General features: G+C 40.2%; 1 protein-coding gene across 2 annotated transcripts in view; it reads right to left on the reverse strand.

Moving 5' to 3' along the window:
• Positions 1-24,470, reverse strand: part of ACSS2 (acyl-CoA synthetase short chain family member 2) — an 822,457-nt gene that overhangs the window by 381,176 nt on the left and 416,811 nt on the right. For both annotated transcript variants that reach the window (XM_044090187.1, XR_006367143.1), the window contains exons 8-9: positions 11,614-11,751; positions 305-475 (exon numbers count right to left, since the gene is read on the reverse strand). In XM_044090187.1, coding sequence (XP_043946122.1) covers positions 305-475; positions 11,614-11,751 — 309 coding nt within the window. The remainder of the gene's footprint in view (positions 1-304; positions 476-11,613; positions 11,752-24,470) is intronic.

Consider the following 24,470-nt stretch of genomic DNA (forward strand, 5'->3'; position numbering starts at 1 on the left):
GACATACATACAATTTCAAAATAATCTGCAGAGGAGACACCAAACACATCAGGACATATACAGCAGTTATGATTATGGATGAGAGAAAATAATGGTAGTTCCTCCTAATTCCCAAAGACTAAGAGTAAATAGAAGTAGAAGAAGATTCTGAAGCATATGACTGTTGTCAGTTAACCAGAGAAATACCAAACTGTACAATTTACAGCTGACTGTTATGAGTGCTTATCTGAAGAATATTAAATTCATAAATAAAAAGCAACAGAGTTGACAAAGTATACCTTGAATGGATCACTGAAAGACTTACCAAGACACTAGTGGCTGCATTAGCCAGAGGTCCATAGGTTATATAGGAATGGCCAGTGATCCACCCAATGTCAGCTGTGCACCAATACACATCATCTGGGTGGTAATCAAACACATACTTGAAGGTTGTTGCAGTAAAAATCATGTATCCACCAATGCTGTGCACAACACCCTTAAAAAAAAAATGAGAATTGTTACAGTAAGGCATTTAGCAAAGGCTGATATTTACTACTGATACTGGGAACTTGCATGTGAGGGCAGCAGTACATAGCAATTTTTATGCATTCATAATGTGTTAATGTCATGTACAATAGAAGAGAAAAAGCTGTAACAACTTGTAATGTTAACTTAGGGAACAGATAAGCATTTTCTCCACCCACCACTCTTAAATTCTCCAGGTACTTTCCAACCGAATCTTGGCTGTTGTATCATAAATAGATTATGCTGCAATAATATTTAACAAAAACTGCAACATCTAAAGAAACAGTGCCTGGAAACCTAAAGGGCAGCAACAACAAAAATGCATTGTTGTATCCCAAACCCAACGACACAGAGGCAAGGCATCTTATGCTGCTGGTGACTCGAGTATGGGAATGGATTCAAGCCACTGGTATGGCTGGCTCGTGGTAATACAAAGCAGCAGCTAATGGCAAGCTCTTCTATCCTGGTGGTGAGTTTGGGGAACCCAAAGTCTGTGCAACCACTGGTGGAAACCCAAAGCCTCACAGAACATCTCAGGGCAAAACAAGGAAAGGTGACAATGTCCTGACATCATCACATCACAGAACAAGGAAATATGACCAGTGACAGCAAGAATGATGGCTTCTGGCTCCACGCTTGCAACTCTCCATAGGATCCCTCACTTCCTGGAGCCAAATACTGAGCGACCACAAGGCTGACTTCCCAAGTAGTCAGGAGGCACACTTGCAAAGGGTCACATCCCAGGCACCTGAAAAGGATTAAATGGAGGTAATGGGGATCAGCAAGCAAGTAAGCTAGACGACAGAAGTCAGAAAATGACCAATGAAGAACCATTCTGGATCTTAACAACGTGTACCATTTATCAAGGCAAAAAAATCAAGTTACTGACAATACAAACACCACTTTCTCTACAAATGTTGTTAGCATTTACGATAACCCTGGGTATTCAGGATGGTTACCTGCATCTGCACATCCCCATTCACAAAGTTCACAGTTTATCAAATATCAAGAGGGGACTCCCATTAGCAATTTACCTCCTTGCCATTTAGTCTCTCTCCTGCAGCTAGAGTGTCCACGAAATGCCGAACTCCAGTGCTTGCTTACCTCAGACCTGTGGTATTTCACAAATATCCTTATCTGGACAACTAACTAACTTCAGCCAACTCCCTGGAGAGCTTACAACTAGCTGTTAACAAACTCGGCGGTATTTCCAGAGAAGTTGTGTCCCTTTCAGCATAAAAAAATCAGTGCTGTTTCCTTTTTAAAGAGATTTCTGATAGTAAACATGAAACTCAAGTATTCTATGATAAACTTACCCTGGACAGATGCAACTGATGATGGACTTTGCATGCTTTTGAAAACAAGATAATGGAAAGGACATTTTAAAGCCTTGGTCTACATATCCTTATCACGGTATGCAGTGCACGATTACACATTAGGAACATAAAGTGATGCTTCATGATCTTTGCAATTAGAATTTCAGTTCACATTTCTAACAATGTTCTGTGACTAAAGAAAAGAAATTCTGCATTCAAATCCAGGTACTTCAATCTGACAGCATGGAGGATCCAAAAGTGATGCAATATCAAGCAGCCATAGTTTTTCTCTAGAGGTATTACCTGTCTTGAAAGAAGCTAAATGGCTTGTCATCATTAAACCATAGATGTCTATATGAGCTAGCTTTTCGTTTTGCTGTAAGGATATGAACCATCATCAAGTTTATCCTCTCAGATCTCATAGTATCACATAACTATGTGCAATGATGGTTTGGTCTACTTGTCCATTAAAGTTAACCTGTCTGACATTTCTGTCTGTATTTCTATACATCCAATGTTGCACAAGATGCTGTAAAATGGTACTTGAAGGGGATCTTTTATTTAAGACCACCAAGACGCCCCATATCTCATGTAAGGGGCTTAAAGTTTGTGATGAAAAACTGCCTTTATCACATTTTCAAACTATCAGTTCAAAACACTTAAAATGCCTCTCTTGAAAAGTGCTTCAGTTGGTATCACTTACCTTGCCAAAAAGACTTCTGAACTACAGCCCTTAATGTGTAAAGAGTTTTGTGTATTTTCCACATGGCCAGAGAATATCTGAGAAAAATTCTTTTATGTCAAAAGTGGTCTCTGAAATTCATCCGAACCAATCCATTCAGCTGCCTGTCTTCTTTTCAACTGAGAGAACAAAAATGAAAGAATTTTGCATACTACGGATGGGCAAATACAGTTTGGAAGTTATACTGTGAGGACTAAACCACTAAGGCACTCTGAGCAATTGTTTATGTATTTTATGAAGCTATTGGTATATTTTGTGAAAGAAAAATATCATTCAGTCTCCAATCAGACTCCTTCCAAGTGACCAATAGCACTGTTTTGTGTTATGACAAAACAACAAAACATTTACTGAAGTGTCTACCACTGAAGTCTCCTCCTCCTCCTTCTTCAAAAATGTACCTGTCCACGTTTGTAAGACTGCTGCTTTGGGCAGCCATTCACACATTGTTTTGACAAGTACAAAACAGATGTCCAGTCTGGAGACAGAGCAGGATATATACACTGGCTATCCTTTAGAGCATGTTATAAACAATCTGCCAGTGTCTAGGAGCTGACAGTACACTGCTTGTACTCTTCCAATCAATTATGCAACAATAATTATCAACTGAGCATAGAACACATGTGGGAATACTGAAAATACAAACTTTCTCCCCCCATCTTCCTGGTCAAGTACACCAAGGGTCTGAGGTGTATATTGCTAATTCTGTACCATTTCCTAAGATCATTGGTTACTGGAGATTTTTTGATATACTGTAAAGGTTGACTGTGTTGATTTGTTCATTTATTACCCCGGAGTCAAGTGGTGGCACAGAGGGCTAATATATTCTGTAGTAGGTGGTACAGTACAAGGTTTGAAGTTTGTTTAGTGCCTTTTACACCATGTTAAGTAGCCCTAGTATTTAGTGGTTACCTCCACCTTTTTTTTTTAATATGTACCTTTATGACATGCCATACTGAGTATCCTTGGTGGTTAGCAGTTTCCTAACTCCCTTGAGCCCTGTACTGTTAAGTGCTGCTCAGCCATGAGTATGGAGTGTTCCCTGGTGGCTAGTGGTTCGTCCAGCTCAATGCATTAGTCTAGGGGTGTGTGGAAGTATGACAGCCACCACAACCCTCAGACACACACACACACACACACACACACACACACACACACACACACACACACACACACACACACACACCTGCCTAACTTACACACCAACATTCCTGCTGCTATTTTCTAGGAAGACACACACTCATACATGTAGCCCCAAGCATACACTCACAGGTGGAATAAGGAGCGCATGGCTAATCAGCATATGCTTTTCCCTCAGATTGCCTCATAAGTATCTAACATGGCAGCAGAGACAGCCCACTGACTGCTTCACATCTTTGTGTAAAAACACCCCAGACGAGCTGTCTCTGAATTTCAAAAGTTTACCTCCAGGTATACACATCATGTATACCTTATAGTAACCTTTATGAATTCAGCCCAGCCTGTGTCTATGATCCTCTACAGCTTGTTACATGATGTACTGTTTGGGGCATGGAAAGCCTAGGGCAACTATTTCTTTCAGTCTATGTAATCATCAATGAGAGTGATCAGCTTGTCCAACACAGACGCACACCTATGAAATATTAACGGTGAATTTCTCACATACAGAAGTAGAATGATATGTTATGCTACTGAAGGGACATGGAGAGTAAAGGATGGTGGGCAGAAGAACTGCATATTCCTCTCACCAGAATACCTCAATACAGATAATTACCCTGAACCCATGAACACTCTGCTCCCTTACCATTTTATTACTTTTCTTGGCCTCTGCATGGAGTGTGGTAACAGTTCACTGCACTTAGTGACTGTTTAATTGTTTATTACAATGCTACACTGCTGCAAGACTGCAAAGTTTATAGCCTAACTTGGGCATGAATTTTAGGTCACCTGTAATACAGTCTAATTTGCTCTTGAATCCACTCAAAGAATAAGCACTTCTTAAGGCAAGGGGAAACCTATGCCATATTGTGCCTGCTCTACACAGGAAAGAACAACCTTCAAGCATGAGCTAGCATGATATAAAATCACACCTTACTAACCAGTAATAAAGTGTGCCAAGGGCATGTCTTGTCTCCCCTCTTTTTTAAGATTTTTACAGACAGTATGTCAGAACCCAGCAAAGACCATCAGAATATCCAGCTTAGGGATATAAGGTCTACAGATGATGTTGTGCTGTTAGCCACAAGTGATTGTGGTTTCCTATGTGCACTGGAGTGCTTCATGGTCGAGTGTGAGGTAGATGAGATGAAAGTCAGCACCTCCAAATTAGAAGTCATAGTTCTCTCCCAGAAAAGACTGGACTATTCTCTCCAAATGATGGAGAGCATCTACCCCAAGTGTTAAAATTTAGGTGTGTCAGACTCTTGTTCAAAAGTGATACTGTCAGACTAGTGCAAGTGTTGTACCAATGTAGTGGAGAACATTCCTACTTTCGGCCACTTTAGATTCCCTCTAAAGTGATCATTCTTTGAATGTTCACTCTTGAAGTGGGGTTGGGGGATGACGTTCACATAACAGGGAGAGCAGAAGGACTTTTCCTTAGCAAAAAAAAAATATTTTTTAGTGATCTTTCACCATACTTTTCATGGGTGTCGATTTGGGGAGTTTACCTTGGACAGTATATTTACTGGCAGTCTGGTATCCAGCTTTCATAGCGTTTCTGGTTTAATAAATGAAGATGATGATCATGATGTGATTAGGATGATTTTCTTTACATCATTGACATACACATCTTTGTACAAAATAACCATTAATTTGGCACACCTTACCAACTGGTAGGTGACTATACCCATTACAAATTCCTGGTTTAGCCCAAAGCTAGAACCAACGAAAGGGCTAAAACAAATTTTCTACAGTTCTAGAATGCAACCCATCTGCTGTGTGGATTAAAATCTACTGTGGAATGCCATGCCGAGACCCTGTTGCTTACTCCCTGTCCCATCCTGAAAGTCTAAGGATTTGTATACCTTTAAGAACTACTACACTGAAGCCAAACCCAAGATAGAAAGCACTGATCCACTGCTTCTGCTGGGGTAGTCATCAGTGGTCATCCAGAAATTAGCAATGCAGTGGTCTTTTCTTTTCCTTCTTCTTTGTTCAGATAAAAGCCTCTGACACATTCAGCTCACATTTCTGTGATAAACATTGGATAACCAAGACTGTTCAAGTATATGGCCAGTAGCAAGGTATAGTTGTGAAAAATCTTACCATAACAGTATTCCTCATGATTGGGATTCTCTGCCTCAGGGACCCCAATGTCCAGACAGAATACAAAAGCCTACTGTTGATTTAAGTTATGCCATATATCACACGTATGCTCCTGGCATAGTATAGGGCATAAAGGTGACATCCGGATGTACCATCCTCAGAACTGATAGCCCCAATAGGAACAATAGTCCAAGGAAAACCAATACATCCAGTACATCCAAGAGGGAAATGGACCAGGGGGAGGAGGGAGGGAATGAATACTGCAACAGTGAATGTCCTTCCATTCACTGGTTGCATTATTCCTCAAGACTGGGAGTGTGACAAAGCTCAAGAAGAAACGTAGGAGGAGGAAGGACCAGAAGAGCCCACTAGGAAGCCATGAAAGATGGCCCTAGCATAGCCAGTTCTAGCTCTGGAGATTCCATCCAACTTGTAGTGCTTGGTAAAAGTATGCACAGGTAGCTGCTTCAAGAATAGAGTTAGTATCCAATTCCTTGAAAAAAAGCACCAGAAGAAGCCACATCTCTACTAAAATGAGCATTTATAGAAGAAGAAAGGCTCTTACCATGAAAAGTATAACATAATGAAATAGTCTTCAAGATCCAAGAAGAAATAGTTTGCTTGGATAAGTCTAAACCTAGGGACCTAGGATGAAAAGAAACAAACAACTGACCAGATTTTCTAACAGACGTAGTCTTATCCAAATAAAATCCAAGTTGTCTATGTAAATCCAATGTGTGCAGCAATCTCTTACTGGCAGATTGCAGAGAGGAGAAAAAGTAGGCAAATCAATAGACTGATTAAATGACAACTCATTAACTATATTGGGTATAAAAGAATGATTAGTATGCAAGGACGCCCTGTCCTTATGAAACACCAAAAAAGGAAGACAAGCCATAAGGACTTGAAGCTCAGACACCCATCTGGCAGAAATAAGAGCCAAGAAAAGAATAGTCTTCCAAGAGCAATGGTGCAAGGAAGCTGAAACAGCAGACTCAAAAGGAGCCCGAGTCAACTTCTCCAAAACAAAATCAAGACCCCAGGGAGGGGGAACAGGTTTCCTGGGAGGCCTAATAAGAAGGACACCTTTAAGGAACTGTTTAGCTTCAAATCTAGAAGCTAAAGGAGGAGATAAAGGCAGACAAGCAGAGAAAGCTGACAAGTGGGCCTTAACAGAAAAATAGGTCAAACCAGCATTGAGCAATTAACACAAATAAGTGGATCCAGGTTACAAGAGAGACACCAAACAGAAAACCTCTTCCATTTGGATAAGTAGGATTTCCGAGTATTGGATTTCCTGGTCTCCTGCAGGACCCTAAGCACATCCTCAGAAAAAAAGGTATCTACGTGGAATGAAAATCCTATTTCCCACAGTCTCAGTTGAAGAGTGGACAGGTGGGGATGGATAAGAGATCCCTTGTCTTGTGTGAGTAGGTCCACCCTGTGAGGTACCTTGTGATGACTACCCTTGGATAAATGCAGAAGAAGAGGGAACCAATGCTGTCTCTGCCAAAAGGGAGTCATCAAAAAGATTTTGGAAGCATCCTGTTTAATTCTGAACAGGAATTTTGGAATGAGAGGAAGGGGAAGGAATGCATAAAGAAACATCCCCTTCCAAGAAAGAGAGAGAGAGTCCACCTTCCACACCAGAGGACCTGGGAGTCTGCCACAAAAACAGAGGAAGTAGTCTGTTCAGAGGGGAGGCAAACAGATGTACTTGAGGAGTACCCCACTGGTGGACAATGTCCAGAAACACATTTCTGTGAAACATCCACTTGTGGGATTGAGTGAAGGACCTGCTCAGAGTGTCTGCTTATAATGTTTTGACCTAAGGGAATGTAAATTGCCTGAAGAGTCATTTGATACTGGCAGCAAGATCCCTTCCCAGGTGCGTCAACCAGCAAAGAAAGTAAGTTATTGTTCCCCATGTTTGTCTATATACCATATCACTGTGGTCTTGTCTGTAAACACCTTGAGATGTCCTGGAGAGAAAAGTGGATAAAACGCGTGAACAACCAGCAGAAGAACTCTCATCTCTTTGATACCGATGTGCTCCTTCTGTTGAAGAGGTGATCACATCCCCTGTACCTTTAGGGAGCCAAAAACTGCTTCCCATCCCACATCTGAAGCATATGTGAACAGTTCCTGAGAGGGAGGAAGATGGATGAAAAGGGAGCCCTGGATTTAGGGACAATTGCTGGATTCACCAGAAAAGTTCCTTCTTGAGACAAGGAAGAAGAGGAACAATAAAGTCTAAGGCATGTGCATGTTGAAGCCAAACTGACTTCAGGAAATTTCTCATGTGGAGCTTGGCAGAAGGAGCATAGGGATGGTAGATGCCATGAAGCCCAGAGTTCTCAGAAATATCCTGGCTGTAATGGAGGCCCAGAGAAAGGAGAGTCTGAAAGAAAGAAACGAGAGTTAAGGCCTTGGGAGGAGGCAGGGATGCCAACATAGGCACCGTCTGAATCCGGCAACCTAGAAAAACATGATCCTGAGAAGGAGTCAGAGAAGATTTTTTGACGTTTATTGTGAACCCCAGGCTCTGAAGAAGGGAAATGGCAAAATGAAGATTTTACAACAGGATCTCTGGAAAGAGCCCTGAATCAGCAGGTCAGTCTAAGTAAGGAAATACTTGGATCCCCTGAAGTCTGCAAAAAGCAATCACAGGAGTGAGGCAGTTGGTGAATACCCTTGGGGCAGTAGAAAGGCTAAAGGGCAAAGCAGAGAACTGAAATTGCCAGGAAGCAACAGAGAAACACAAAAACATCCTGAAAAGGGGATGGATCAGAATATGGAGATAAGCATCCTTGAGATGCAGAGACACCATATAAGCTTGTGGAAGCAAAAGAGCAAACAGAGTCTGAAAGGACAACATTAAAAAATGGGCACCTTCAGAAAAGTGTTTAGATGAGAGAGGTCTAGAACTGATTTCCAAGTCCCTCTTTTCTGGGAACTAAACTCATTCTGAAATAAAGCCCCCTCATTTTTTGGGACACAGGCACCTCTTGAATAGCAACCTGAGTCAAAAGATCTCAAAGTATCTCTGGGAAAAAAAGGGAGTTGTTCCCGAGGAGGCTGAGGAATGGCCATAAAAGGGGGACAGGATTTCCACACCATGAAATACCCCTGGCAAATAATGAACAGAACCCAATAATCTTGCGTAATCTGAAGCCAAACAGGAAGACAGAGAGAGAAAGGTGAAGAGAAAGAGGAACATGGCTAGGAAGAGATGGATAGTCAGATAGCACCTGGTTTATCTGGAAAGGAAGACTTCTGAGTCCCTGCAGACTGAGTAGTCTTAGCATGAGGAACCCATTTGCCACTCTTTTTGCCCTTAGTAGGAGAACAAGACTGCCTGCAAACAAAGGCAGGTTTATTGGGGTAGTTTCTTTGAAATGTAAGAACAGGAGAGACAAACAAATGTTTGAGTTCCTGTAAGGCCTTCCTCTTATCCCAAAGGGTCTTAAACAAACCAACAGCAGCTTCCCCAAACAAGTATTTATTATCAAGAGGGGCATCCATCAACTTAGCTTTAATATCAAGCAGTGGCTGAAGTTGAAGCCAAGAATACCTCCTCATCACTGAACCACAAGCAGCAGCCCTAGAAGAGCCATCCTCTGCATCATAAATACACTTGATGGAATGACGAACCATCTGAGAGGAAGTCCCTAACAGGGAAAGAGCAGAAGTTTTATTCTCAGAGTCAGGAAGATCAGAAATAACCTGACAAGCCTGAGAAAGGACAGCCAACAATCTGTCTGCTAATTAATAGCCCTAAAAGCCAAGGTAGCCAAGGTGTAAACAATCTTACCTAGCCTTTCCATGGTTCTGCTATGTTTATCAGAAGGCAATAACATGGGCAAAGGAAGCAAATGAGAGGGCTTGTCAGAGGCTACAGACACCACTGAAGGATCAAGAGCAGTACATTTGTCCAGAAAGTTAGTCTCCAGGCACCCTATAAAATCTATCAGTTTTCTTTGGAGCAGGGAGCAGAGAATCATTAGCTTTAGAGGCACTGGAAAATGCATCCAACAAAGCAGCCAAAACAGGAGGAATAGCAGAAAGTTTTGGAGATTCCATCTGCAGCAACGCATAGTATCTCTTACGGATTTCAGAGACTTGAGCACAATCCCATTCAAAAAAATTCCATCATCCTGAAGATTATGCCCCCAAAAGAAATTTCTTTGAAAGGAGTATCAGGACTGTTCTTCTTCTGACTCATAGTCCAAAGGAGAAGGAATTTGGAAACAGTAAGCTAGGGATTTCTTATCAGAATCCAACTCTTCCTCAGATAAATCTTTTTCCCTGGGCTTTTTAAGAGGAGTAGAGGACCAGGGGGTGGAGGTGGCTGACCAGAAACCCCCTGAGGAGGTTTTAATGCCATTAAAGCATTAATCAAAGCCTGAATGAAGGCCTGCCACTTACTCTGTGGATCCCAAGGAGCAGTTGAGACTTTCTGTTTTTTCTTTAATGGGATGTCTGTCTTGTAAAACTTAAAAGGCTCTGACCCAGGATGGCATTCAATAACAGAAGTTGGGACTTCTTCCCTAACTAAAATCTGAGGAACACCCCTAGGACCCTTGGAAATAATCAACCATGGTTCCCCCTGAACATCCGAAACAGATGTCTGTAAAGCCTCATCGAACGTGCTGAAAGCTGGATCCTCACCAGCCTCCAACCAGGTCTCGGCAGAGGAATCCGGCAACAAACCCAGGCAAACCTCTGGATTCTCAGTGACCCTGGGAGAAATGCCCGATGGAGGTTGGAAAGGAGAAGAAGCTGATCTTGGTTTCTTAACCTTCTTCTTCTCTAATGGCTGACCCTCGGGGTGGGAAGTTCCTTCCATGGTATCCTTAGCGAGAAGCTAAACTTGCTGATTCTCCAGATACAAAGCAAGGGAAGAAAGCCTACTCTGCAGTGCATTTGGTGAGAAAGCCTGACAGATGCAGCAGATCATATGGCCGTGGGAGGTGCCTAGGCAAAATAAATGGCTCAGAGATCAGCAAACAGGATGTAGGCATTCAGACCAATGATCAAGAGATGTGTTCAGACTGGCTGCAAAGACGTAGATGTTCAGACCAATGATCAAAAGATGCATTTGGATGGGCGGCAAAGAAGTTCTGAGGATATATCCAGACGTCACCTTTAAGCCCTACCCTATGACAGGAGCATAAGTATGACATACAGCTTTCTTCAAAGCAACAGTAGGCTTCTGTATACTGTCTGTAAGTCAGGCTACCCAAGGCAGGAAATCCTAGTCATGAGGAATACTGCAACCAGTGAATGGGACATCTGCAGACAGTAGTACTGCAACTATAATGAAACTGTGGACAAAAAACTATTGCAACTATCACCCTTAGGGTGCACTGGAAAATCTGCAATGAGGAGCAAAATGTCAAAGTACAAAATGTTTTAAATTTGAATAAAGGTCATTTATGATTGCTGACAGAATCTCTGATCCTTCATCCTATACCCACTTCCTTCTTAGGGGCCGCCTAATTGCTTGACATCTGGTGCTTCCTGTTACTTACCAATACTTAAAAGTAGTGGGAAATATACAGCTTAGTAAAGAGTAAACAAGCAGCGTATTGCTAAACCTGTATTTGCCAACTGCTGAATTACTTTACTATTTATTCACCCCTTCTCCTCCTGCCTTTTCTCCACATGTCCCATGTATCTAAACACAACATATCACAGTGATCCAGACACCTGCACCCCATCCTCTCGATGATACAGGGATGTATAACTACAGCTATCTGTACAATGTACATTTTTATCTACAAACTACAGGGACAATGAACATACCTTTGGTTTCCCAGTTGATCCACTTGTATACAAAATAAACAGATCGTCCTCGGCATCGCACCATTCTGGTTCACACTGGTCACTAGCATCTTCCATTAGCTCATGCCACCACATGTCTATAGCTGCATTCCAAGGTGTCTGAAGGATACAAAATCAGAGTAACTAAGGTATGTATACATATTATAAAGGAAACTATACTTCACTCTAGCTGTTCATGTACTTCATAACATGACAATGAAGACTATTATTACAATAAATCATCTTCATCCAATGCAGCTTTTGTTTTATTTTGTAAGTGTTAAAGGGGTAACACCTACAAGGGAAGTGGTTAAGTGACTTACTCACTATTACATAGTATGCAAGTAAAATCTCTATGCTATACTGTCAATGGACCGAACAGTCTGCAGCATATCAGCTTGGAATTCAGAAGTAAGGCTGTTAACTTTTATTTTCTCATTTGTTTGGTAACTGATGACTTGGGTCTCAGACAAGGACAAACTTAAGAATACATAGTGAAATGTACAGAATTATGTAACATGGTCAAACATCAGTTATGCACATGGCAGTGAACCATACAAATAAAACATGAAGTAATATAAACAATTACAAACAATTGCATCTACATAGGCAAAATACAGTTCCAATGGGGTAAATAACCAAGAGAAAATAATATACAGAAGGTAATGAAACTTAAAATTTCAAATGGCTGCATGCACAAAGTCCTAACTATGATCCAGGTGATCCAAATTCAATTAACAGCTTGGGCACTTGTTGCAGCTAGCATGGGGAAGGGAGGAGTGACATGGCACAAATGGCTCAGCTCTCTTCAGGAAGAGGAACTGGGGAGTGTCTCTGGGGTGCACAGTCCCACAGCAGAGTTCTAGTGGACACCAGAAGTCACACAGGAGCACTGGTGCCTAGGAGGGTAAATCAGCCTTGTGAGGTTATGTCGCTTGTGGAACTGAGTGGTATGCCCTTGGGGTGCCCACTGCATGCCACTCCCTAGAGCATATTGCTTAGCCTGAACTGTAGGATTAGGGTTAAAAGAGAAAATCACTAATGGCTGCCTAAATGACAGACCCTTTCATTTGGTGCTCACCCTTATGAAGGGGTACAAATGGGTCAGCTGGCCAAGATGGGAGTGATAGCCAGAAGGCAATAAGAGGAAAAAGTGGTAAAAAAAAAAAATAAAATACAATATTCATGCACAATTCTGAATATAAAGCTACTGCCAACTCTGCAATGTATATATATATACACACACACACACACACACACACACACACACACACACACACACACACACACACACACAAATACAAAAACAGCAATTACAGCAGAAAGTGGCTGCATGTTCATTTAGACAGCCCACTTCTACCTACAGCACAATGGCAGTATCTTAAAATTATAATTCCTGTGCCCAAAAACAACTTCACTAATTTGCAAGGGACAGTTAGACAACATATTCTCACCCAGTCAGTAAGTGAAATGACACAACAGCCTACTTGAGTATGTCTTTGCAAATGGATTTCAGTACCATTTACAATACTGCAAAATAAAATCAGTAAACAGTGAATTCTGTACTAGTGCAATTCCTGCTGGACTGACCTAATGGTGCAGAAGCAAGCAGTCTGTCTAGGCCACTGGCAACCCGGTATGACTAGCTGTTGTCATGGAAACACGATAAAAAGAAGTAACATTTTAACATCTTAAAAGAAAAGCGGATAACATTGTTATCATACAGACAATACAATAAATGACCAGTTGTAGTTTTATAAACATCCTTTCTATTCTCCCTTAAACTTTCTTTAAAATTTATTTTGTAAAAGTGAAGTATTTTCAAAATACTGATCACTCAATTGTAAGTGCTTAGCTACCATTCTGAAACAAACACTTGACGAACTCTGAATCATTGCCCTTGTACTACAAATTTTAACATGCTTGACTTGCATTATCTCAGATCAACAAGTCACAGGAGTCACAGGGGTCTATATTAAAAGACCGAAGAGGTGTTTCACCAAACACCTCTTGATCAACACATAAAGAGCGAACGCACTAAAATGCGAACGCTCAAACAGCGATTTCTTTCCCTGGGAAAGAAACCACTTGGCCATCCCTGTGTGTTTGCCCCTTTCCTCACTGTAGTGCGATCTCAGAGTTGGTATATTTAGTTAGGGGGGTGTGGGGGGCACAGCCCCCCACGTTGGGGGGTGTTGTTATGTTTGAAGTGTGTGTGTTTGTGCTAGCAATTTCTTTCCCAGGGAAAGAAATCAATGTTTTGAGCATTCGCTTATTAATGCGTTCACTCTTTATGTGTCGACCAAGAAGTGTTCGATGAAACATCTCTTTGGTCTTTTAATATAGACCCGAGTCACAGGCTAATTAGAAAGATGTAACTTAATCCTTTTCTAAGAAATTATTAAACTTTTATAATTTCAGAGAAACATGCTTTTTGCATCAGATGTCTCCCAGGTTTGAGTGGTTTATGCCTGAAACATAACATACAATGGTGAAGTGTGCTTAAAATGAATGCAATGTTTGAGCTAATAACCCCACCATGTCAAAGTATCTATGTATGTATATATGTATGAATATAAGTAAGTGATTGTTTAATTAAAACAATTACACTCCCTGTTAAAGATGAAATTAAATATAAAGTCTGGCAGGATAAGTTCTGTACTTTGGGTCAGGTTGAGGAAACTGCATAACAGGTTTCTCTAAGGTATAGTAAGACAGCATTTTTTTGAGAATCTGCAGCATTTAAGCTTAATATGTCAATGTTATATGACGGTTCCTATTACGAAATCAAAGAGGCTGAACATTGAATGGCTTTAACGTCCGAAATGCCATTCAATGATGTGCTTTTTGTGAGATCGCAGTACAGTGAAGATCGGAATATTTGCCCATTCCTCAATGTAGTGCGATCTTGGAGTTGGTATATATAATTAGCGGGGGATGCGGGGGGGCTCAGCCCCCAACAGTAGCGACTTCAAGGTCTGGCATTTTCAGCCTTTAAGCCATTCGATGTTCAGTGTCTTCGGAGTTGTAATATAGACTCTTATATGAATGGACAATATTGTAACTGTTCACTAATTAACTATAAATCAGTAGATTTTTTTTAGTTATATAATTCCGCAGTGGTGCAGCGGTAGCGTTGTTGCCTCACAGCAAGAGGTTCTCCCGTTCGATTCTCGGCTGGAGTGTGGGGAGTGCCTTCTGTGTGGAGTCTGCATGTCCTCCCCGCAGTTGGGTAGGTATTCGAAAGACATGCGTATACGGGCGTGCCTTCGTTGAAGGTTGAACGTCGAGCTGGCACCTCGGCGTTCGTCAAAATCTACTGCCAATCATTAGCCTAACCGGAAAAAGCCGAAAGACAACAACAACAACAACTCTATATGACAAATTTGGCTGGGGTGATGTTCTATCTTACTGAATAGGAAAATGTGGAAAGCATCAAACTAATCTGAAAACTGCTGCTGATTTTGTGTCTTTCTGTTTTGTCTGAATAAAATTACCACTGCTCTTTTGGTAAGTGCCATGGAACCTTTAATGTCCATGTGAGTTATCATAAGCTTTGCCAGTTGGGACCTTAGTTTAATATCTCATCCAAACGATGGCACCTCAGAAGTGCATCATCCCCTTCTTATGCTGCCCTTCAGTGTCAGCAATGGAATATGAATCCAGCGAGCTGATATGAGAGACAATGAGCTAATATGAGAGACAAGGTCTAGAGAATTCTTATCTCACCAGTAACAAGGGCAAGTGTGCAGGCTGCTGAGTCACTGACATTGCAGATGTGTGTGGGGGGCTGATGCACTGCACCAGAGCATCTGCACTCCCCCTCTCCTCTAGCATAAAACACTAGTTTGCCTAATCTTGGTACTGCTCACACATATTTCCTCAACCTTTTCAGGGAATGCATTATATTGCATGCTCTCTTTTACAGAGATCACTACCACCCACAATCCCTCCTTTCTTCTCATTCCTGAACAGCATAATGCTAACATCTCCATGCCCCTCCCTTCTTATCCAAGGCCCACATGTCTGTGATACCAGCAGTGTCCACCCTCCCCCTTTGCATCGCCGCTCACAGATCCCACATCTTCTTACATGCATTCCTTTGCAGGGCATAGTAACACTATGTAGCCTACGAGTCAGTCACCTTCGTTTGTTCAAAGGTTCATAAGTGATTATTAGGCTAACAACCTAGGAGGCCTTTTTAAGCCTAGCCATATTTTTCCCTATTTGTAAATGACAAGATAAATTATCTACAAGCATCTAGTTAGATTTTGGTGTCAAGAGCACTTACAAGCTGCCTTGGACGAACAAAGGCATGAGTGCCAGTCCAGGGGTACATTTCTGAATAACCATCCACTGGTCCAAGTTGCATTTGAATAGAGTCAGGGATGAATTCTGCTTTACATGGATGAACGCCTGTTCAAGAGTAAGAGTCAAGGTAATCTCGGAGACATATACCTGTCCCTCCAACATGTTCTATTTCTAAATGAAATTTAGGTCTTTTGTACAGGTATTTCTATTACTGATAGACCTGTGGATGTGCAGCAAGTCCACCAGTACTGGATCAGATGATGTTTTTAAGCTAGGCACAGAACACATCTCAGTAGTCTGTAAGAAACTGAGTATAAAGATAAGGCTTTGAGAAGGTCTTTCTTTTCCATGTGGTTAATGGTTTGTATTCTTTTTGTGAGGAACCTCTGTGCGTGTTCCAGTTGTTATATATGCCTGCTCAGGCACAAGGTAGCACTGTACTCAATGACTGGCCTAATCAGAGCTGAGTACAGTGGGAAAATGACATCATTGGACCTGGATGCCATACTCTTACTTATAACTTGTCTATGTTTCCCAGTTTATAGGGAGTAGTTACAGTCACCCAGGAGTATAGGTCATAGAAGGGAACCTATAGCTTGCAATGATGGAGCATGGAACTTTGCTTATGGTTGCGATGAACAAGGATTAGCTCAAGTGAGTCATATTGCTTGACCAGTCTTCAGGTATTACTGTTTTTGATGAATATGGAGAAATATCCACCTTTTGTCCATTCTTGTGCATTACCTGGTCTAAACGTGACAAGAGCGTGCAGGGAGTACAGTTTTTTGTTTAGACTCCTGGTATTTAGCAGTTAATACATTTAGATTATTCTTGGTTGGATTTTCGTTGCTGGAAAGTTTATCAGGTTGGGCATGGACACAGTTTTAGCCAATACTTGAAAACCTAAAAATGACAGGTGCACACTATCCCTGCTGAAGCAGTGAGGTCTGTCAACCATATCTTCCCAAGCTGACAAATACTGTACCCCTTGAAGGACCAAAAAATATGCTCATACTGCAGCATCATCTTTGGAAAAAGTAGAATGCTGCTCAATGATACACTCATACCAGTCTGGGACACATAGTCCGAGAGCTCTATCATGTCACTCTTTAGAGAGTCTAGAGAGGTCAGTCTCAGGTCATTTACACCTACATATGCAATGACAGATTTCTATTAGTACTTGTGGTTTAATGACTTGAGTGTGTGCCATGATCTGGTGGATTCTGGCCGCTGACAGGCAGCTGACTGTGATTCTCTCCTTGCTCAGTTTAGTGAGTAGAACATCTGTGTGTCTCATGATGGAATTAGTTATGAGTAAAACATTTGTTTGTGCAGAGGTTTGCTTTATGGGCTTACGTTTTGAGATACCATGAGCTGAAGCTGTATGTGTAGTGGTTGATGCTGCTTTGATGGAATGCTTATGGAGTTGCTGGGAGTCCCTATTGTTTTAGTTGCATCTAGGAGGTTTTTGAGGTTTGGGTAGAGCCTCAGCATACATGAATCTATGTGTTTTGTCTTTAATGTGCATAGAAGGTAGAATGTTGGGGTTGTGTGTTTCTGACACTCTGTCTGGTAATTGTAGTGGCTGTTATGTGACAGCCTTGCATCCAGTGATAATGTATATATAATTACACACTATATCTGATTGTTTAAGAATTAGATTGTTGTCAGTACACGTGAGACAACTGATGCATTGTTTCAGGATGTCCATTTCTAACAAGCTGGCTGCAGAGACTGGAGGAAAGTGCTTTTCTATGGTTTTGATGTTTACTGTCTGAATTACAAGGGGAGTTGTACCATGTGGGTCTAGAACAGATTTACTTGGGTCCTATTAAATTGAAACTACAATGTTGGAGCAATGCTCCTGTGTGTGCAAACCACAGTAACGGGGTAATACAGGGTTTATGGCAGGTTTGCTTGGGTGATATTTGACAAAGAAATATAATTTTTGTGTAATCTCACACAGCAATGCTCTGCCTCATGCAACTCATGAAATATCTGAGATGTTTTTATAGAGAAAGCTGGATTTTATGCACCTGCATCTATACAGGATACTGCTAACCTCCACAGATGCGACAACTTTATAAATGTGCAGATAGTCACAAATAAGCAAAACAGCACACTGGTCAGTCACAACACACATACTAAGGTATCCTCAGTGATTCCCAAGCTCAGAAGAAACCAGCTTATTGTCTACACCAATTAGTACAAATCTAAGTTTTCTAACTGTAAAATCACTAAAAAGGAGCTCAGAGTGCAGGAACTTAATTCAAACAGTAAAATATCAGCAAACATTTTGAAATAAATGCAGAAGTGCAAAAACACAGAAGTCGATACAGTGAAATTGCAACAGCACTTTAAAGTACGAAAAAGTGCATAAACTAAGAAAATAATGCAGAAACAGAAAGGCAACTCTTCCAAATAACAAGTAAATGTCGGATTCAGAAATGTGGAGCACTTATCTAGCTTAGACGGAGCTCAAGTGAAGCCTCTCAATTGAGTGGTTGCTAAGCATTTTTAAGCTTTGTGTGAATGATCCTAGATTTATACAGGTATAGAAAATTATAAATAAGCAAAACAGTTCACTGGCCAATCACAAGGTCCCCTCAGTGCTTCCTAAGCTCAGGAAAGGCCAGGCTACTCTCTTATCTAGCTTGGCTAAAGCTGTATTGAAGTAGGCACACTCACATCTCAATGTTCCGCTCCTAGGCTCTGTGCCCTTTTTCTTCTTATGTCAAATGCTTAAGTATCCATACTCTTTTTCTGCCTTTGTGACTCTTCCTCCCCTTTCATCTTAATCTACAGGTAATGCCACTGAAAGGTATCTTTCCAAATCAGCTCTAAGCAGGTAATTTCTCTCCTGGAGTAAAACAGAGTATGTCCCTGATACAGAGCTACACTGTCAGTCATGTCTACCCCCCTTGCTACCATTTTCAAGCCACTGCATCCTGTTCACTGCCACAAGTCATGACTTTTCTTAATCCTTACCTTTCTTGACATGCTGTCAGTACTGACAATACTTCTGAGAAAGCTACAATGCACCTTCAACTCCCCTATCATGGCATCTCTCTGCAGTCTCCCTGGCCCTACTTTCTACCATCTCAACTGCCTCTTCTAACAAAATGTTACTGCCTGTATGTACCACAACAATGGAAAACTATGATCACCTCCTCTCTCTTGTTTCTAAATCTAAGCCCCATGACTACTTCCAGTACAAACTTGTTTCTCTTGTCCCCGCCCACCAAGTCTCTTAACCCCCTAGATAAATGAATATCTCATCACCCAAAGTCTCCACTATGTGTAATTACTGGTACTCCACTCCTAACCCTATTTACAACCCAGCACCCCAGTCCTTATCCTTGTTTCTCATTGTGCTGCACCCGCTCCTGTTCCCATTTTGCCTGTACACACTCTTCCTATGAGCCTTGTTTACTGTTTACTATTTTTGTCTTCCTATCATCTTATCTTATTCCCTATGTCCCTTTCCTCCTCTGGCTACTCCTCTATTTCACCCTGCCCCTCCATTTCACAATGGGTATCATATTCCTGTCACCTTCACAATCCAGTTTTGGGGATGCAGACATCTTTACACTAAATTTATCCATATAACAGCATAACTCTAACATTATATGACACATAAATCTTTTTTATTTCTACAACTCTAACATTATGCATATGACACATGCATCTTTTTATTTACATAGGTAACTTACTCATATAATGTAACATAAGATTCTTCAGAGTCCCTGTCTTTATCTCCACTGGCAAGCAAACATATGGGGCCTATATTTAACTGAACCTGCCAAATAGCATTACATTCTATGGGCCAAAATCCTCTTTATCACTAGACTTTGCATATTCTCTTCTAGGGAATTCCCACCTGCCTGGAAGTCTACCAAGACCTGGTCACTTGGTCTTTAAGTACTCCTACTAAATGATGTAAGCAGCATTCCCACAGCATTTTCATCCCATCCCAGATAAACTTCAGTAACTACAGAGTTCCATCCTTAACCTGGGTGTAAACTTCTAAAATAACTACAACCATGGAAGACAGAATGATGATACATGGGACATTAATTCCAGGTAGTCATTGTGATTCAAAGCAATTCCATACAAATGTTAATGATAAGGGGCATCTTCTAGCACTGAGGGAATGGAAAGGAAGCTATAAATGCGGACATGGAAAGACAAAGACTGTATTTCAGGAAGAAAAGGAAATAGGGTTTATGCAAAGTCATAAAGATATCAAAGGGGGTGGTCTGCAAATCTCATGAATAGGTTGCTTGTACTACATGATTTGATAACACAGCAGATTATGTATGGTAGCTAAGAAGGGGATAAGAGCTTGGCATAATGTGAAACAGTGTTGTGACAGATTCTGAAACTACAAATTAGACCTTGCTGGACACAACTGGAAAAAGAATGGCATTCCCCATAAAGCTGTTAATTTGGAAAAAAAAAATACTCTGGCAGGGAAAAGCATATACTGATTATAAAACAAACAGTAAAAGAGACAAGAATATGAAAAGATGGGGAGGGGAGTTGTACTATTTTTCTGATATACTATAATATCCCCAAAGGTAGAAGGTTTAGTAATATTCTCTGAGGCGCTATCACTGCCCCATATTATTATCTCAAGAAAAGAAAGAAATGTGGAATTTAATGACTGGCCGAGAAAGTGGCGCAAAAAAGTGTGGCCAGAATACTAAAAGAGATTTCTTATCTAATATTTAATTTGAAATGCATCAAGCTGTACCAGTTCTAAGGCAAAACATACATAGTAGACTTGTATGTAAAGTAGATATCATACCAGCAGATATTTAAGGAGAAATCACTGTAAGAATAACTCATAATATTGAGTTTAACATCCTTATTGAATAACTCATAATGATGTGCTTAATATCCTTATTGTGCTCTTCTATCTCATTCCTAATTAGATTTATATCCCGATCGAGGTCTATTTTTGGCCTCATGCCAGTGTTCCACAGAACCTTGGGTTAGTGGTGTGGTATTCCTATATACCCAATACTGGCCCTTCCTCTGTTCTTCAAGCTCTGTCTGGTCCTCATGTGGGGAACTGTGACTGTTAATTTTATTTACTTATTTATATTTACTTATTTTATTTTTTATTTATTTTTTATTGACCTGGTTAGTCCACCAAGACAGTGGCCTCTTTTCAGGGAAGGCCCAAGGTAGTATTTATATAAACTACTATGAGAAATTTGGCCAAGGCATCGGGAAACTTCCCCTACTCATTAGGAGAGTGTTCATTGTAGTCCTAGCACAGTGGCGGCTGGGAGATGGCACTCAGGGAATCCAAGATGGCAGATTGCACAAAGGTGATCACCAATGCTGTGGTGGAATCGTTACATGATACACAGGCACTATTTCAGCAAAACGTGTTTGCTTCATCGGAAGTAAATGATTTCAGAGTGATGGATTTATTATTGCAACCCTCTAGTCAGGAGGGTTGGGGGATGATATTCGGGTTGAACGGTTAATGCAGAGCGAGCTGGAGAGAGGAAAAGATGTTTCTTGGGGTGAAATTATGAATAAAATCCATTTGGAAGAATCTGAAGTCATTCTGAAAGAAAGCTGCCTAAAAAAGAAATCCTATGCTGAGACTGTTAAGGACAATGCAGGGAAAGTGGTAAGAAAGGAACAGAAGGAAGATAATGTCAACAGTCAAAGGAAATGTGTTGCAAGAATCCAGAATAAAAAAGAAAAAGAAATGGACAAGTATGACATCTGGCATAACTTGATGGTGCCATTAGGTGTAAAGGCTCATGAGGTAAGAGTTTTTATTCATATTCGTAAATAGACATTTTGTGACACTATATTTGAGACTGGTTCTGTTATGGAAAGTTTTAGGGGGGTGTGAAAAGAAAAAGAACTGTAATCCCTGGAATTAATATGTGGTTAAAGCGTTTCACAGGGAAACGAGAAAGAGAATACATGTTCAATTTCAAATTGAAGTTGAAAAATAGACTTTGAAAAGGCATTCAAGTAAGTTATGTAAAAGGTATGGACATTAGTAAAAATTATGATAACAAAGGATTATGAACTAGTGGACAGGACTGTCATATTGTACTTAAAATGGAAAAGAAAAATATGTTCATATTCCTAGTATGAAAAGTGTAGAAGGAAATAAGATTGTTGTTAAATACTGGGGTCAACCCAAAAGAATCTGTGAGGAAACAGGTCATAATGCAAAAACAAAAAAAAATGTAAATTGAAATGTTACAAAATGTAACACAATTGGGCATTTATGGATGGATTGTAATATAAAGAGAAAGGAAGAGGAATATGAAAATAAAAGTGAGGAAAATATACAAAGAGAAGAAACAGTAGAAGAAATAACACAAGAAAGAAATGGGAAATAGTACACTCTATAAATCGTAAATACGTACATATGTAACTTTGTAAATAATGGTGTAAATCATATTGTAAATAATGTTTTAAATAAAGTACCCTTATTCTTTTCGACAGGAGCTGTGAGATCTTTGACATCCACCAGAGCTACTACTAACTCGAGCAGAAAGGATCTCAGTTTAACATCTTATCCGAAGGACAAAACACTCCAGAGTGCAGCACACTCTTATGCTGCAATGCAGTGTCAGCAATCGATCTACCCTGTGTGGAAATAGAAACCACAGCGTTCAGCACCAAAAGTGAGTGTGCTACCTGTTACAACAATGAAACTACACTTACTGTGGTAAGTTATTAGGCTTAGTAGAAAGTAATCTTACTGTAATAAATAAGAAAGATTGTGTAGGAAACTAACATATAATTATGAAATTATGTAGAATTTTCTTAGCCTTGAAAAATCTACTGTTATTGTACAACTCTAATATCTTTGCTTTCCAGACCCTGGAGTAATGTCATAGGCAAAGGTATCTGATTGTTCTAACCATAACATGGTTCCCATCTGATTGCTAAAGCCTCTAAAATAAATTTATCCATTCAAACCACTTCAAATGCATCTGCAGATTCCTCATGCTCTTCCCAAGAAACAAACACCACTGCTAACTGCTTACCTGTGCAACAATGTGCTGACTTTCTACTTGCCTCTCAGCTGTTTAAACATATCAAGAATGAGACCTCCCCACTACATAAAGATGCACCATTTCCAACACACAACTCTAGAAGTCTTATACAACACTCAGGTTCTCTCCTCTAAATCCTGCAAACCAGGTTCAGTGCACAGACCATGCTTTCTCAGTCTTTGGTCACAAACAATAGGAAATGTCATTCCCCTTATCCCATTTTCCAACTAGAACTAAAAACACATTACAAGATTGTAAGAAAGTGCAACTGCTACTTTCTCTAGTCATATTACTTAACCTCTTTCTACCCCACTTCCCTCTACTTTTCATTTTGATTCTTCCTGCATGTCAACTCTGTTTTTTAACACCTTTATTGAATTATCACTTAAGACACAGGCAAACATACAATGAGAGGAGGTTAGAAAAGATCAGGATGAGAGATTGGATAAGCAATTCACAAGGGAACAATGGAAGGACATATGTATGGCTCTGAAATATGCAACAAAGTCTAGAAGACTTAGAATTTTTGCTTGAAAGTGTCTGAATAAGTATTTTTATACCCCAAGCACACTCCAAAGTATTTTTCCACAGGTAGATATCAAATGTTGGAGGTGTAATGGGGAAGAAAGAGGCAACTGGGAATATATGTTTTGGGGGTGCAATAAGTTGGCAGACTTCAAGAATTCCTTAGAGTACTGTATCAGAAACAATGGGTGAGCAAATGGGTGTAACAAAGGAAATCATTTTTTGAGCCGGGATACAAGATCTGAACTGCCTACGTCTTATGTGATAATTCAATAAAAGTGTTAAGATATAGGCAAACAAACATACATGTATATAAAAGAAAACGAACCACATTAACATGTTCCTACTTACAAACATTATGCATCACATATTTTTTGTATAACTATCAACAATCCAACATTTCATAAATTGTTCAATTCCTGCCTTCCATTACACCTCACTCCTTCTCCAAAACGTTATTCTGCATCTATTGTTCCCACAATTTCCATTTTTCTATGAACACTGCTCATACCCTTTTCTAAAGATCCTACTTCCAGATATTTTATCTCTTGTTACAATTTTCAATATTTCAAATGCAGTTGGTGTGGACTTTGAATTCCACTTTCTAGTAATTCCTTTTTTGGCAGCCACCAGAATTAATGCTTGCAAATGCTTCCAGAAAATAGAAATTTCTTCTGATAACATAGCTAGAGAGAGAGATAAAATTAAACTGGAGTTTAAAAATAGGGCGTAAATAAAAGAAAGAGAGATACGGTTATGACGTAACAAGAACTATTTAGATGGGCTAACAAATAAAAGTATTGCAGAATAGGGGGGTTCTCACAGGACAAAAAGAGGAGCAACTGCAAAATACTAAAAAGAAGATATTGGATTACCTTGATAATATGCATGAGTTTAGAAAGTTTAAAAAAATACTGTTAAACAACTCTTCTTTTGGTAATAACACCAGAACACATA

This window comes from Protopterus annectens, chromosome 12.part0 (genome assembly GCF_019279795.1).
Source record: "Protopterus annectens isolate FY-2018-M chromosome 12.part0, PAN1.0, whole genome shotgun sequence".
In the NCBI taxonomy this organism is placed as follows: domain Eukaryota; kingdom Metazoa; phylum Chordata; order Ceratodontiformes; family Protopteridae; genus Protopterus; species Protopterus annectens.